The sequence below is a fragment of the Xenopus laevis genome, chromosome 5S, assembly GCF_017654675.1.
Source record: "Xenopus laevis strain J_2021 chromosome 5S, Xenopus_laevis_v10.1, whole genome shotgun sequence".
Lineage (NCBI taxonomy): Eukaryota > Metazoa > Chordata > Amphibia > Anura > Pipidae > Xenopus > Xenopus laevis.
In genome coordinates, this window is record NC_054380.1 from 112,419,567 (window position 1) to 112,437,723 (window position 18,157).

The 18,157-nt window shown below is 38.8% G+C and overlaps 1 protein-coding gene across 4 annotated transcripts in view; it reads right to left on the reverse strand.

The window, feature by feature from the left end:
* epha4.S (EPH receptor A4 S homeolog) overlaps positions 1-18,157 on the reverse strand; it is a 55,070-nt gene that overhangs the window by 18,102 nt on the left and 18,811 nt on the right. For all 4 annotated transcript variants that reach the window (XM_018264613.2, XM_018264612.2, XM_018264611.2 and 1 more), the window contains 2 exon segments: positions 13,074-13,229; positions 8,407-8,742 (listed from right to left, as the gene is read on the reverse strand). In XM_018264613.2, the coding sequence (XP_018120102.1) occupies positions 8,407-8,742; positions 13,074-13,229 (492 nt within the window).

Consider the following 18,157-nt stretch of genomic DNA (forward strand, 5'->3'; position numbering starts at 1 on the left):
CAATTGGTCCAGGTTTCTGGGGCTGCATTACAATGCACTGTACTGTTTAGCGAAGGATATCCTTAAACTGGATTAAGAGGGATCATATTTAAATTTCCACTAGCAAGTGACTGAGAGCTTCTAACTGTATGTTAATACCATGTAAACAGCTTAGACAATCATGGAATGTAAAGACCTATAGACAGGTGAGCAGGATTCAAGGACTCAAGGATTCAAGGACGCCAGTTCAGTATTACAAGTAGAAAACACGAAAGTTTATGACTTTTACTGGTGCAAACTTTACTGCACTAGATAAATATCCCTTTTATGTCTGTGGTCCATATTTGATTGAGATCTGCCGGCAAGACAAGATTTATTACACTTATAAAAATATTTACTAGAACTACCAGAATCCTATTTAAAGAAGGTGCTTTCGCTAGTGAACCTTTGTGTGCAAGAACTATAGTTCTTGTTTTTTCACTGAAGCTCTGCCTGACCTATATTAAAGATTGTTAAGTAGGTTTAGTAATCGAATGCGTCATCAAGAATATAACTTTCATTATATAGCAATGTACACAAGGGACTCAGTAGCATAATATTGCAGTTAGCGGGGGGGGGGGTTAAACAAAAGGATATGAGGAAACATTTTATTATCTGCAAAGGCTTTGCCGTTCCCTTCCACACCACATATTGGTTTCAACATAAAAATCATTCACCATGCATGTTCCAGCAGGAGATAAATATTACTGGGCTCTCTGGCTGCTGCTTCTGCATTTATTAGATTTTCTGCTCAGTATTAGTGGGTCATCAAAGAAACCACACGGCTAAAGGAATGTAAGTGTTATGTTTGCTGTATTAAAGCTCATAGGGTGTCTCTGAGATACTAGTGATTGAAGTTAAAGTATTGCATTTTTAATGAATACTTGAATGTAATGGTGCTGTCAATATGGACAACTCCCTGTGGGCTAGGATAATTAAAAGGAAAGATAAAACCCTAAAGTATATTTCTCATATCAAATTATGACACAGGAACATGTATTAGTCAGAATGGACCTGGCTTTACATTACACATTAAGAATTTCAATCTTTTTTTAACTGAGTTTTGAATCTGGGCAATTCTTCCCTCATTTATCAAAGTGTGAAAAATGAAACGCTGAAATGGAAACCAGAGACAAAGTCCCTGATCTGTAATCATTAGTGAAATAGTTCTGTTTGCTTGCTTCCTATTAATGAATCGCATACTAATCCCTTTGGGAGGTCTATACATTTGATAACATTCACTCAAACTAATGAGAGATCTTGCTGACAGGACACTTGGCACTAAAATTGGTTCTTATATAAAGAGCTAAATCCCAGAAGGTTACTAAAATATTTAGGGTGGGTAGCTAAAAGAATATGTACAGACAAAGAAGAGTGATATTCTGTGGAATATACCATCAATATTAAAGCTACTGCCTTGTTAGTAACATAAATATATTTATGTTTTTGCTCTTTCTTTGGCTGTAGCTCTAAAAATTATCCTGTTACTTTGAAGATAGGAAAAAAATTGTACAGTGCAATATGCACTGTGTATAGTCATAATGAGACATTATTATACAGTATATACATGGATCTTGTCACCTTATTATGTGTTAAGTATTCTCTATCCAAGCATTGATACTTTTCAGATATCAAGAATTGTAAACCATTTAAACTCCTGAATATTTAACACCCACCACTGAAATGCCAGAGCTCTGAGACTTCTAAATTGCCAAAAGCTTGCCATCTAGGTGTAAATGTGTGTGATTTTTAAAGAGTACATTCTAAGAATGTAGCACATGGGAATGCAGACAATATTTAAGAAAGTGGCAAGACTGAAGGACTTAATTGGGCCTGAAAGTGCTGTTTTGTAGCTTTTTTATGATGGCTCTATTCTGCAGGCCAACAGTTTGCATTGCCATAAAGCTATAGGACTACAGGTCTGTTGTGACAAATTGCTGAAAGACAAAGGTAAGTTCAAAGCAGAGATAAGAATCTGACAGTCCAGGAGCAGCTCCAGCAATGATAGCCACTTCCTAAACCACAGCCATTAAACATCCAGCACTGGTTTTACTGGTACCATCAACCTTGGTATCCTGACCTGAGGAACAGACCAAAGCTACAAAGCTCCACATCTTTCCTCCCAGATGTTATAAAGCATGTTTCCGGAGTACAAATTGCAGTTGAGCAGAACAGACGTGGACCCAGCACTAATTTCTCAAATGTAGACAAGAGATGTTTAGGAGGAAGAAAACAACTGCAATTACAGAGTACATACCTTCAGGCAATTACAAGACAAATGGCTCTTTGTGGAGGGGACTGTAATCTGACCTGGACTTTCAAAGCAAATAGTGGCCCAGCATGCTCAAACTAAACAATGTCTCCAAATTCGATCAACAATGCTACTATACTCAAAGTCAGTTAGTGTTTAGAAGTGTGCTTTGTGCTGTGTCTATGGGTTGACATATTTTTCATGTGACAAAGGGATAATTCTATAACCATAGTGGTAATGGAAAAACACCAGTGGAGAACGCATCCTGGTTGGGGTTTCTGGGAGTTGTAAATCTGTCACTACCAGTATCCAAAGTCTGCATATCCATGTTTTATATCAAGGCATGACTTCCCAAAGAGTTTCCTCCATTTCCAGCTATATGCATGTTCTGCTGCTATAATGATGGTCCCCTGTAGCCCTAGCTGCCAAGCCATTCATTAAAGCATGTACATAGAGCTTGGTGCAAGTGACCAGCGTGGCTCAACTTTCTCACATACAGAAGAGCTTTGTGTGAAATGTGGCTGCTAACAGCCCTCCTATTATTCCTGGGAAATTCCCTGTGTAAATGAAGCGTGATTTTTTAATACAGGTAAATTCAAAGTTAATCTGCTCTGGGCTTATTCATTATTTTTTAATAAAAGGCATAATCGTCCCAGAGCAAATATTCACAAATATTAGGAGGCACCTATATATACATGTGTGTATGTGACGTTGGCTTTGCTAATGGGTTGGCATGCCTGTACCTTGTTCTATAATCCTTTCCTTAGGAACTCATTCACTCGCACTTACACTTCTACTCTAACCGCATTCCTCACTGCTAGTTTGGCCACTCGCTCCATTTCTCTCTTTCTGCAATTTCCAAAACAAAAAACATGTTCTCTACATAATGCCCCTTGTGCTCGAGTACATTTTTAATGTTTAATTTTTAATGTGCTTCTCTTCTGCCTTTATAAGAATTCATTGTGATATTATGCCTTATAGGGAATATATATCCTAAGTATAATTACATTTATCATGCACTAAATTCCTGTACATACAATATGTAGCAATGTCTGGCATATGGGTGAGAGCTGCCCTGTTGCTTATTACTATCCCTTGGATTATTAAGACGAGTGCAGAAACTGGGCTGTATACCCATGAAATGCATAAAAGGCATGTTATGGGTACACCATAATATTTCATATATATCAAGGGCATAAAAATTATGATTAATAAACTCTAGCTTCCCTTTATTCTCAAACTGAATGACTTCATGCTTAATATATATATATATAGATAACCAAAGGAATGGTGCACTCCGTAGACAAAATTAATACCTGGGTGCTAGCATAGGAAATAAGCAGTGAACAAAAAATGTTTTATTATTAAGCCTCAATGTTTCGATCCCCCACAGGGATCTTCGTGTTTGTTTTTACTCCTGACGAAGATCCCTGTGGGGGATCGAAACGTTGAGGCTTAATAATAAAACATTTTTTTGTTTTTTCACTAAAACCCTGTGAGTGCCGCAATCCTTGTTCACTATATATATATATATATATATATATATATATATATATATATATATTAGGGATGCACCACTATTTTGGATTCAGCCAAACCCCTTGTCGAATGATTCGTCCGAATACCGAACGGAATCCTAATTTGCATATGCAAATTAGGGGTGGGAAGGGGAAAACATTTTTTACTTCCTTGTTTTTGACAAAAAGTCACGCAATTTCCCTCTCCGCCGCTAATTTGCATATGCAAATTAGGATTCAGTCCAGCCGGGCAGAAGGATTTGAATTCGAATCCTGCAGAAAAAGGCTGAATCCTGGCCGAATCCCGAACCAAATCCTGGATTCAGTGCATCCGTAATTTATATACATCCAAAAGGTATGGGAGAGGCATGGTCAAGCAGAAATCAAAAAACTGTCCTTGAATTACCATAGAAAAACGATTAGCCCCATGTAACGGCTTTCATGTGAACGTGACGGGAGTTTTGATTTAATTTATTTTTACATCACAAGTATAATACTTGAGCTCTTCTCAAATAATCTGAATCCTGGGGTGATGATTTTGATTTTATGACATTACATATATATATATCTTCCTAAAAACTGATGCCCAAAAGGTATGGGAGAGGCATGGTCAAGCAGAAATCAAAAAACTGTCCTTGAATTACCATAGAAAAACGATTAGCCCCATGTAACGGCTTTCATGTGAACGTGACGGGAGTTTTGATTTAATTTATTTTTACATCACAAGTATAATACTTGAGCTCTTCTCAAATAATCTGAATCCTGGGGTGATGATTTTGATTTTATGACATTACAAAAGAAATCAATTACGTCTGCACAAGCAAACAGCAATCCAGCTCTTGAAAAAGTTATTAAAGTAAAGTACGGTGAAGAGCGGCATAGGAAAACACACACCAGGGCAATCCATCATCTTGTTAAAACACAATCCCAGCCTGTGTGTTTGATTAGTCTTGTGTCCTCCTGATTTTTTAACATTACTCAAACACCAGCTCGCTGCCCCCTGTGCTCCTCTAATCAATCATGTGACATCATAAGAAGACAGTGTCTCTTGGGGGGGCCGAGGGAAAGGGGCCTGTGATGTGCAAATAGTTCCTGAACACAGGCAAGATCAGAGAGTGCTTTATGGTGGTAAGTTTTTACAGAGCAAACTGGTTAAGTGGGAGAAACATAAAGACTGAAAATAATCCATCCATAACAAGACTGACTTGTATGAAGGCAGACTTACAGTCTATCACAGAGCTAGAGCTCAAGGAACCATTCTGGGCAGCAAATAACTCTTTGCTCATCTTCAATAGGCCTCCATTTGCCATTAAATGTACTCCATCAGTCTCAGTCACCTTCCATGACACATTCGCATGGCATGACAATACACCAGATCAACCTTCATGAGTGCAAATTTCAAACCTCCTAGTGTAAAAATAGCCTACAGGTCTTATCTTATTCTTCTCCATTCTCAATTTCCCTAGGCCTAGTGCTTTGAGCTGCTCATCAGGGATACTGAAACTGTTTTGTGAGCAAAAAAAAAAAATAGACAACTGGTAAATCTAAGAATCAAAATAACAGCATGCCGACGTCTAAGCCTACACATAGTTCTGAGTGTGTTGAAAAAGCGCCAGAACAGGTGATGCTACTAATTTGCAATCCAAAGTTGAAGCTTTGGTTATGTTTTGCATTCTTCCTGTATGAACGGATAGCCATAATAATAAAAAATATTGTGGGCAAAGAAAATTTGATATGGGGAAAACTAGGAGTATAATGACAGAATAATTGATTTATACAAAATCTGTCCCTCCATAAAGTGCCTAGCAATCTTGTACATCATATACACATGGCATGTCTCCCAGTAGTACCTTATCAACAAGGCTTTTAGTAACAAGATATTATGTAGAACTTTTTTAAGAGGAAGCGGAAAAAGAAAGCTTTTAAGGAAGTAAATTGCCTGATGACATTTTGTGTATTTAACTTTAAGATTAATTGTCCCCCTAGTAGATAACGGTGTAGGCTTATCATTTGTTCAACTTTACCAAGCCCTGATGTCCTACGATTATGAGTTATTCATGCTCTATTTGAAATATCCCACATTTATTTCTATTAGGGGAGATAGAAAGAAATTAATAAAATAAAGGAGTCACGATGGCTGGGAAGTTGGGCTTTCTCTTGCTTGTTTCACTCACAAACATCACTAAGACAGATTGCAGGAGATTCAGAGAATGAACTTCTTATCTGTAGGAATGCACGGCTCCAAGGGGATCTTGTATCAAGAGCAATCTACTTAACCTACACTTTTCCAAGCCAATTTGTCACTTGTCTAAGACTTTCAGCTTGCAGTTAAGTCATGGTTGCTACAGAAATCAGGCTCCTGGGCTAGAGGAAGCCTTGCTAACTAGTGCTACCTACAATGACCGAATTTGAATTTTACATTGCATGAAACATATATGTATAGACATACAGCAAAGTCTTAAAACCAAAAATTACAAAGGACCAACATGCAATTAATTTTCATATATTACTCACGACTGGGCCACAGTTCCTTCTAGTTCATGATGCATTTATGTAATTCTAACAAATTTTCTATTCTTCCTCAAAATGAACCAACCTGGAGATTATCCTTGAGAAGCTTAGTTTTTGCTGGCACCAAACAGCCACATTCAGTTCAGTTGATCCATACCAGAAAAGTACTTTCAGTGCAGCATATGGATCCAAGACATTTTAGCTTTAAATAAAGGACTGTAGACAACACAAACCAAAGCCAAAGGTACACTTAAGCACTCAAACCAAAACATGACTGTATTGGTAAACATGATACATGGTAGCCAAAAAAGCTCCACCCAGGCAATGTTATGCGTCGGCTCAAGCTGGCAAGGTTCAACTATCAACACAGTCTCTCAGAAATTAGCCACGAGACTTTTCTTTGTATGCAGAGTGCAACACAATAGGACAGACTGTGCTTTTTCCACTAAGCTTTTGACATGGCTCAGTGTGGCATAAAAACATTTCAAAGGTAAAATATTTATTATAATAGAATTATTATTTATCTTAGGCTAAAAAAAATATTTAAACCCCACAGTTTGACTGTAACTACATCTACAACTTTAGGTGATACTGTAAGTTCACTTTCATATGAGAAAATAGTGCTGCAATTGGAATGCTTGGCGTGTTCCTTTGTAAAGTCAGCAGCTGTTTATAACTATCTGTCACCCTCTAAGGGGAAAAGCTTGTCCAATTTATTTACAAACTTTCAGTGCTAATTGGTGTATCCTGTGTCCAGCAGGCTGCAATGTGATGGGGGGAAAAGAGCACAAGGTAACACATTTGGATGACAGATCCCAAATTTGTTTTGTTTGTGTTTGTTGGCAGGGTAAAGCCTGGTGAGCTCTACACAAAAAAAAGTCTAAAAGCTGAGTCAGTGTCCAAGCATAAATCCAAGGCCAGACAGGGGAACAGAGAAAGCCTGTTTTATAACTCATGTAAATCCAACCAAAAAATATGGTGTTCCATTGTGCACTAGCTGGGCTTTCTGTTCAACAAAGCCTGTGGAGCTTATTTACTAAAGCAGCACGGATACATATTATTTATAGCCAATCATGCAGGGTATGCAGAGGGCCAAGGATGCACAAAGCATGCCTGTACTTTATGCCCTTCTAAATTTGTTTATAAGAACAAGGTGGTTGCCACTGTGTGTGAGATTTGAGCAAAATTTACCCAAGACAACTTGGTGGACAGCTTGGTGGGGTGGTAGGCTACAAAAATCAGCCTTGGTTAACCCATTAACACAGGGATATCCGACATGCTACTCCAGTTGTGCATCTACAATAAGCAGGTGTTGGAGGCTCATAGTCTGTACATTCCAGTCTAACATTCTGTTTATTGCCTTCATCCCCTTTTAGAAGTTGTTTCTTATAATAGTGGACTCTCTTCTTCCATTTTTGCTAGAGAGAGTACGACAAAGTAATGTTTCTATTTTCCAACAGACCTTAATATAATCTGGCCTTCATCACTCTCTCATAAAACAACCAGAGGAAATTAATTTCATGATGGATGAAGGCGCTGGCCTTGGAAAGTAAAGAAGATGATGAGCTACACATGTTGCATATGAAAGCAGGCCGAGCTCATGCCAGCACGCCAAAAGATTTTCACACGGCCCAGTCTGTTTGCCTCCTGTAGTTCCTGTTCCTCCAGATGGCTACTTTTCATGATGACTGTGCAGACAGGCACCCAGATTCACAACCCACGAAATGATGGGGTGGATGAGAAGCCTAACACACACCTAGTTCCTATTTCCCAACTATTGTTATACTCAATTAAGTCACTGGGTTGCAAACACTTGTGCCCCAAAAAACTTGGATATGCATGTTTTCTTCACCTTTATATTAATTTCCATCACAGCATTTACGGTTTTCCATACAAATCTGTGACACGTACAGCATTTATAAAAAAGAACTTGCTGTTATATAAGATATATGCTATTTCAGCCATTTTGGAACTACTTCATTTGAGCTTTGTCATATAAATGAACATCTATTTGCACAATTTTCTAGACCAATAAGCTATAACATTTCAATTTGTACTCAACAGTTTAACTTCTAATATGAAAGCAGTTGGTTCCAAAGGGTATCTTACCAGCTTGGTTGGTGGTCACAGTAACTGACACGGCCTGATCTTGTCCAGGGTTCTGCTTGGAGACACCATTAATGGACCAGACCTCAAATGTGTAGTTGGTATGGGCTTGCAGGTCAGTGATGGACACTTTGGTAGTTTTCAGGCCATTTTGCTGGGGACTATAGTGCACTCCACTGCCACAAGGCCGACAGCGAGTCAGATCAGAGCCGCACCTTTTACAGACCAAATTGTAGGAGACATCAGGTCTTCCACCAGAATTCTGCGGAGAACTCCACTCCAAATTCACAGATGTCTCATTTACATTTGAAATTAGGTTCTGAGGAGCAGATGGGGGTTCTGTGAAATATAAAACCAGACGTTAAAAGGTAAATATTGCCTGTACTATGAAGGAACTCTTAAGAACCAATAAATAATTTGATTCATTTTCAGTTACATTGGGGCAGCAGAATCTCCAGATGCTCTGTGGAACACAGATAGAACACATACATGTATCGCATTGCACCTCATTTGCATCTATTTTTTGTGCGAAAGGAGACACAGTTCATTTCACAAGGATATCAATACCTAAACATAGTAATCACATTCCATCACTGAATGTAAAGAAACATACCAAAGATGCCACTTTATTTCATAACAACACATTCTAGAGGATACCTATGCAAAAGACATAGTCCACTTTCATGGGAAATATGCTACAGTGAATTAGGGTCTTCTGAAAGCAAAAAAGCCAGTGATTGGAATATGGGACAAGGCCTAGGCAGCATCTGGACACAGGGGCAGCCAAGCGTAAAACTAGGCACACAGATGCTGGCAGGTCTGAAGAGGGAGATGGTTCAGAAGCACCCCCCTCCTTTTATCAATGGAGACAGTATGGGAAGAGGGAGGGACAAAAGTCAGTTGAAGAGCACATCAAGGTGGGAGACAGCCAAATGTAAACTCCAGTCCTGACGTTATCTGAGACAGTGTGCGGAAATGGAGGTGTCATTTCTGGCAGCTGTTCTCCAGTCTATCTGCCCCTGGCTGACAAATCTGTCACATTCTGGTTGCCACCTTTTAAGTAATATTTGAAATAGAGAAAAGAAGCCTAGGAATGAAGTCATTTAGACTATACGCTCCAGATACATTTTTTAATTAATTCCGAAACAAGTACAAAGGCAGGTTAGTAAACGCATTCTCCCCCTACCCCGATATTTATTGTCAGATCCCTTACAACCTGTAATACAGTCATCTGTGTTCTGTTTGGGCAGCAAGAACAAGCCGTAAAAACTCAACGTACAGGCTCTGGAGACTTATATCCCCAGTTGTATTCTTTCTCCTTGCGTTGGTTTTATTAGCGATTTCATTTTCCTACGTCTGGTTTGCAACTGTTTCACTTGGCACTGCTCAAAAGAATCCAATATAAAGTAGGCTGCACATCACACTTGCATTTCCTATTTTTTCCCCAGTGGTTTCCATTTTAGATCTGCTCTCCTTTAACTCTTTAACTCATTTAAGTGGGATCTCTATTGCCTGCATAGGTTGCTTTACTTTAAACATACTGTAGCATTTATCTTTACAGTTACCTTGCTTACTTTAAAATCAAATTTGGAATATATATTGGTGTTCATTAAACCCAGTCCACGCATTTACTTTCCCCTTCACACACTAATCAAAGCAAGACCTCAAGTGACCTTGTACCAAGTGACCAGGGAGTCATTGTGAGATTTCAATGGAAATAGAAGAATCATTCAGTTTTATGTCTACTCCAATTAGATGCAAAAACTCTATTGTATTTGTCCTTTCTGTTTTGTACACAGATTTCCCATTCAGTTTTGTTTGATAGTGGGTCATTCTCTTGACAGGGCAGCCATGTAAATTTTTCCTCTGTCTGGCGAGTTATAAGAAACTTCAGAAAGGGCGAGATTAAGCCCGAAACATTGCCTGTTTTTCTGACCGAATAAACACAATTTTTCACTTTTCAACAAAGAGGTGCTGCAGTGATATCTTTTTCTTTTTTTACAAGGAATGTTTGGTCTAACATAAAAGTCAGGTCTATCATTCTGTAAAAAGCAGATGCAAAGAACCATTAGTAAGATATTTGTATATGTAAACCTATAGACGCCTGTGCTGTAACATTCCCACAGACAAGCTGACACCATATGTGCAAATTGTAGCAAACAGAATTATACAATTTAATAACATAACTTAATGGGCTTGAGGGTTTTTATAGAGTCATTATGGAGATCTGTTTCTTGCAATGGTCATAAAAGTGCTACTTTGAGCTGCTACAACTTATACAACTAAAGTGTACTTTTTTATTACAACCAATTCTGATGCCAATTGGTGAACCAGAATTGTATCATTTATACTTGTGAAGGGCACAAAACATTCTGGAAGAATTAAGGTGACGCCCATGTGATGTGACCTGTAATTAATCTGCTGTTTCCCAGGGGATATAAAAGCCCTAAAACACTAAAGTGCCATCACGAGCACAATGGCAAAAGTCTGAACTTTTTCAAAAGGGATTCCAATGAAACTGATGAAGGGACCGTCTCCCTTAAGGTCAAAACAGCTTATAGCGGAGCAGCTGGTTCTTTCGCTTAAATTACGCTCTACTGCTTGTGCCTTGGGAGCGCTGAGACAGATGTGCCACCAGCACTCTGCTAATTAATTATGTCCATCCATTCAAGTGCTGATGAGACCTGCTTAGGGTGTTGATGGGCAAGGCACTACTGTGAATGCAATATAATAATATGTAGCTAGGAATCCAGCCCAATAGGTTACATATTTTGGAATAACCACAATATTCTGCAGATAATATTAAAATATCTGTGCATGACAAGCATCAGCTAAGCATAAACAGATCTTTATTAAGCTGGGATACTCCCTTGATTAGTATAAAAATTCAATATGCACAATATGCACAACTATCTACCTATTTTATGGAGAAGACAATAGTCATTTAACCTAGAGATTTTTTAGCTTGCTATCCTGAGACTGTAAAGCAAGGCTCCTAGAACTGTGCCACTATCCCTGCAGAAAGCAATAAGCACTGCAGATTCCCTGATAATTGCTATTTTGCTGTTCGGTGCGGGCTTTATAAAGGTTTGGAGGAGGGAACATGTTTAGATGAAGGTTAAATACTGCCACGGATGGCAAGGAAAGATGCTAAAAGCAGTACCAATATATGGATGCGTCTCACTGCACTGCAGTGAGTAAATGTAGGCAACACTAGCAAAACCCACTGAGACCAGCTTAGCATCTAGACCCAAGTCAGGAAAGGCTCTGTGTTCATCCTTGACATTGGGGAACGATTGAAGGTCGGAAAGGCTTCTTAATCTACCCTTTCAACAGGCAAGATACTGGTGGCAACAGTAGAATTCACAGGCAGGTTTCCCTTAGTCAATTCATTAGGGTTCATTACGTGGATAACTGTCAAGACGCATTAGACGACGATGTCTGCTGTATGAATCAAGGAGAGGCTTCATTTTTCATCCACGTCCCAGAGACCTCACAATAGCTGGAAATATTTTCTGCCGTTTGACTTATGAGAACGGCACAGTCCTTGTCAGGTAAATAGGCAATTTATACAGCATTGTGTCACATTTAGCCGTGCTATCTCGACAGACATTTTAAGCAACCTTTCATTATCACTGTATGGAATGTCACTAGCTCAAGGTTAAAGATTCTTTTTTGTGGAGTAGATATTTGGGTACAGCATGTTTTTTTCTGTTACACAAACATCAAACTAAAACCCTTTAGGTTATGAACCTAAATTAGTCCAAGTGCTAATGATGATGGGAGATGTAGTTCACAAAAAAGGAGAGATTAACATCCTTATTTCTTAGCCTGGAGGCAGGAAAAATGTATCAGATTGCCAATTGCTCTACTACATAAAGGGTTAAATATATTTCAGTGTAGACTGATGACATGATTGCCTGGTTAATAGAGGGCACCGGGGGCAGTCAAGGGGTTAAACATCTATTTTAATCTGACCCATTGCTGTAGAAAAATCTGATTTTAAAGACCAGTGGAGCAGAATCTACCACCGGCTGAAACAGCAGTTCTCAGATATGTGTGAGCTTTATCTCTTCATTAGTGCAGCTGTCACACTGAGCGACTGCTTAATGTGGGTCTGAGAGGGAAATACAAATGTGAAACATGATAAGTGCCCATATGGATACCCATGTAGCCACTAGATATGAGACCCATTAAAGGGGCACCATGGGAATAACTTGAGGATCAGCAAATGAAACACTGAGATAGGGTTTTCAACAAATAATTCTAACCTCAGGTTCTCTAAATTTTAAGGGTAAATATTGAATTTAAACAAACCTAAAAAAACTAGGTGGCTGTGTGGGTTCTAACTTCCAAGTTCCTAGCCTAGTACACAATCACACACAACATTTTAAACTTGTGTTCAGTTTTTAAAAACCATGTGCTCAGGTCAGAATTAATACAAAATATTGTGTTTTCACACAAAATTCTTGTTCGTGTTTACACCACATTTGTTGAGTGCGCTGGCCTCAAAATTTATGAGCGTGTGCACAAGCACACACCTTAGGGGACATTTTTCAGGCCATGTATTCAGTTTCAATGGAAAATAGGCTTTTAAACAGACAGCCCCAACTCCAGGACAACTCCTGAAGATTCATGATAAAAAAAAAAGATAGGAAAGGTGGACTTACTAGTGCAAGGCATAGAAGCTGGGTCAGTGTCAGCCCGAAAATAGCCACGGTCACAGGTGCAGGATGTCGAGCCTTCCCGGAGCGCATAACTGTGGGGGGGACACTTGGAGCAAGTGGCATCTGTTGAGAGGGCTTTGTAGTGTCCAACTTTACAGGCTGGTGGGAAAAGAAGTGGATATTCATTAGTGAGAACCAGGAGATGTTCTTTTGCAAAATGGTTGAAATCACACATGGGAGCCATGTTTCTCTTTAATTGTTTTTGGAAGCAACTTCTACAACTATCCACATTTTGACACAGAAGGTTTGTTGAGAAAAGCTGCCAAGACAAAACGTGGACCAACTGCCATGACAAATAGCTGCAGTTTTGTAACAAGCCTGATAAAGATACCTAGTTGATTGCTCATAATGACAACTACTGTATTAACTTTGCCAAAAATTCCATTTTTTTTAGAGTTCCACCCATGTTTAACATGTCATAACTGTATACTTTCTTACTCTGGGTCCAAAGACTTGTAACTACCAAGGTCTGTCCATCTGATCTAACAGAGTTTTTGTTAGCTGTATGCTGATTTGTATGCTAATTTATTCTGAAGGTTAGGTTGCACCCTAGTAAAATGTACAGTCCCTTCTTCATAATTCCACACCTTGCAAACATCTTAACTTAAAAAACTGATGACTACCAAGGTGTTGAAGAAGTCTCAAGAGAGAGAGAGATTGATAGCAATCAGAAACCACGCCAGACAGATAGACTGGGGGTCAGACCCTAGCCCCCACATCAAACGCAGCCTCAGCCCCTTGCCCACAGAATACAAAACCCACTGGAAACTGCCTGTCACTCAGGCTTCACAGATAAACAAAGGCAGCTTGTGCACAGCCAGGAACTGTTTGCTAGAAAGCCTCACTTATTTCTTCTTCTTCTCTGGACTTGACAACACTTTTAATACAGCTGAATGAACACTGGCAGCCTCTGTGCTAGAAGAATTTACTGAAGAATTGTCCCAAATATATGCCAGATTCTAGAGGATGGCTGTGCACCTATTAATGCAAAAATGGCAGAACATTGCTCTTCCCTAGTACAAAATGTTACATCTCAAAGGAAATTATTCAAGATGTATACCTGCCAAAATTATGTGTTATGGTTACATATGAAGAGTCTTATTGTTACTATGTGATCAAAACCTCAGGAAGGTAAGCTGGTATGGTATATGTTATTTCTCATAAATATAAGTATACCCACTATAAGAGGGTACCTACTTCTTCCTTATATGCAAGAAGCCAACTAGTAATAGCATTACCAATGGCTTCCTAGACATTACTGGACTCCCCTTGTAAAACCATTATTTCACCCCTAAGACCCTTCAGTGTAAGAATAACCTTGTAGTAGCTAGCAAGTGGTGCGGCCATAAAGCAAGGAGCATGACCTGACATGATTGGGGTTGTAGCCAGAGGCAACCTGTAAAGTTTGTTTATAGCCTGTAAAAAGAGATACAATATGCCTGTGTAAGTACAGCCATTCTGTAGTACTAGCATGTAGTACTAACATATTAGAAAAATTAAATGTATATAGGAAGCATAATAATTATATCAATTTATCTAATTTCCATGGTGTCATTCTCAAGACAAAAATCAAGAACTGACATTATTTAAAGCATAAAATAATTTCTTCACATAAAGAAGAAAAAAGAAAAAAAGTATATAATATATTGAGCAAGATCAGCTACATAATGCAACCCAATGCACACCATGGATGCCAAATTCGAAAGCTCCAGCACAAGACAGTAAGTACATAGAACACGTAGGTAGAACTCAATCTACAGCAACCCCATGACTACCGGTATATAATGATACCATTGATGACACACATGATATTTCACAGATACAGCTGTTATTTTGCTAATTAGGCAGGGAATATAATTCTTTCTCTCATACATGTGTAGCATGAATGGTACAAGAGATTTTATGTCCAGACACACAAAGAATGTGTATGCAATGGGGCAAAGACTAATTTACTCTGTATGTGATGCTATTGTCTGCTTTATTGTATGCTGCTAATTCATTCTCACAACAAATCCCTATTCTCCAGGCCCCAAATTAAAGTCTCTGGTGCGTGCTTAATGCTGTTCTTGGTTTTGTCCCTTTGCTTTTTGTGGAGGATTTGCCACTAGGGTGGGGGGTATAAGGGCGATTGCCAGAGCTTTGGATCCATCCTCATTGTCCAAAGCTTAGTTCCTATACTCAGCACAAGGCCCAAATTCAATATCTTTCCTTGGCTTGGCTTTGATGAGCTTGCCCCTTCCCTTTACACATAACAAAAGCCTAGGCTTAGTCCATATGACACAGAGGCATGGCTAAAAAAAAAGTATGGTGAGAAATGAAGGCCTGTCACTCTCTTGAACATTCCCAGAAGTCACAGCCAGTTAGAAGATGTCCCTTAATATCGACCAGTTGATCTCTTGGACACACAAGTAGCCCAAGTAGTGTGAAGAGCTCAACCTAGAACAAAACATTTGCCCTGAGCTCTGCAAAAAAAATCCATTGCCAATACATCTTGAATTGTACCAAGCAATACAATATGTAGTAAATAGTAACACACTATTCTATTATATTCATTAAACTACAAGACCTGTTTGACTATATTATTTTCTATCTTATAAAATGAATGCTACTAATTATAAGCCATGTTTACAAGGGCCTTCACCAACATACTTCATACAGTATCTATCTATAAGTAACCTGAAAAGCTCGCGTGATAGGTACGAGTTTAAGGGCAGCCTGTTAGCAAAAGAAACAACAGCAGAAACCGACTGGGTGCCTTCGTTTCAAGCTAATTAATTCGTTAACTGCTGAGTGACAACTGCTAATCCTGTTAAAACCCTCCTGTATATGTGTCCTTGGGGAAAGAGTAAGCCCTGGGTCTTCCATTTCTATAATTTGCTACTCTGATATTTTGTCTGAGGAAAATTTCTAGGGGCCCTGCCAGAAAGATCTGATGTCTTTAACCTTTAGTTATCTCTCAAAGGTCACTTATTTATTCTGCATTATAACCCAAGTTAAGCTATTATTTTTTACACAATGAATCACTGGCATCGCTGGCACAAATGGAGCAAGGGCAGATTTCAATATTCATGAGCTCAGCACAGAATCAACCCTGACAAACTGAACAGCCATCACTTAGCAATCTGTTCATGAGAGGCAGTCTTCATAGCTGTAGCATTCAGCTGTTGGTAGCAGAGTGTTGGCAGGACAAAATTTCCAGCTCCACAAATGGAAAAAAAAATCTCCAGGTTCGGTTCCACTGATTTTTACATCGCAACGGTTTGCCAGACTTAACCCATGATATGGTGGTAAAACTCAATGTTCCCATTTTGTTTAATAACCTTCTGTACCATGTCTAACCTTCTGTACCAAGTTGTACCCAACTATTATAACTGCCGAACACAAACCACAGTGATTTATAATGAACTACAAGTTACAAAATATAAATATCCTTAAATTTAGACTTGATGGCCAAGCAATTTTGAATTTAGTGACACTGGGCTTTTTGCCCCATTTTTTACAATCTATTTTCTGGGTTCTCTTACAAAGATAAAAAATGAATGTCATTTTGTCACTTCTACTCGGTTGGTCTGTTCTGTTTTGTTGTAGTTGTAGCTGTGATCCCTTTCCTTAACCAGCTCTCACAATGCATTCTCACCATTTTCCGTTTTGTATTGGAGTGCAAGGCAGTAGATTTTATTCTGATGTTATACCTATAACATACTTTGTCATTGTCCTTCCATTTGAAATTGGGCTTGGCCGAAATGGGTGGTCTTCTGAGAAAGAAAAGGGACACAGGACACTTCTAGAGGTTGTGACTTCCAGTGACATTTTTATGGGTCCTGTGAAATACTTTTGTTTTTGTTCTACTGTCTCCTTACACCCAATGCTACTATGACCTTAACCCAAATTTAACCTCTTTTTCACCTTCATTCTAAGGGGCAAGTATCATTTATTAGAGTATAATATGTCACAGATATCTACAGGGGTTTCACATGGCACTGCAACAGACATTTAACCGTAAATAACTAGAGTACTGTCCCAGCAGCTAGGGTCACTTATTCAACATTCAAAGAAACAAGTGATACCAAATACATTGGAGGGCAAATAAGCACACACAGCCGATCTATCCTTGAAGACTAAGGATGTCAAGTCTCCATTCCTTCAAATGTCATTCAACTAGCTGAACTGGATCTCCCAACATCTCTTGACAGGCTTTATCTGTCAATGCATGCTGGGTATTTAAATACAAGCTGAAGGGCTTCAGTACGTACAGTACTTACCCATATAGTTAAGTACATTGAAATTTATCTATGTGTATATACCTAGAAAAGTATGACAACTCAAGCAGAGTTATTACACAGGATACAATGTGTAAATACATCTATTATTTCTGGTATTTTAATCTTAGCTGAAGCAGCAGGGCCATCCAGGCTAAAATACAGGTGAATTTGTGAGTCCTTAAGAGTGCACCTGTAATGCACAGAAAACTGATAGTGGCTGTTATCTCTCCATTTAAAGGTTTAATAAGAAGCTCAATGTGTTTCTTTCTCTGCTGGATGCCTTATAAATCAACCACTGCACAGCCAAGCAAATAATGAAGTAGCAGTTTCTCAAGCACATTACAAGGGGGCAAGTAACAAGGCCCTTCAAGGATATACATGAACTAACACCAATCAAAACTGAAAAAGTCCATAACTTCAACAACAAAATTGGCAACCAGACAACAGCAGGAAGGCTTAGTGTTTGTGGCCAGGGCAAGTCCAAGGCTAAGTAAATATATGTAACAAGTTAAAAAGTGATTGTGGCTGTCAGTCACACTTCCAGCAAATAAGCCATAAGCACAGATCTATGCATGTAGATTAAATCTAGTTTGAAATTTGAAATCCAATTCTCGTAATGCAACGTGTTATTTCTAAGCTTAATTGTTTGAAGTCTTGAAAAGCACTGAGACTACGTGATGTTACATATAAATGTTATTTTGTGAATGGCTGTACTGAAATGTGCAGTTCATAGTTATACAAGTTTCCCCATTCCAAAGGCAGAGG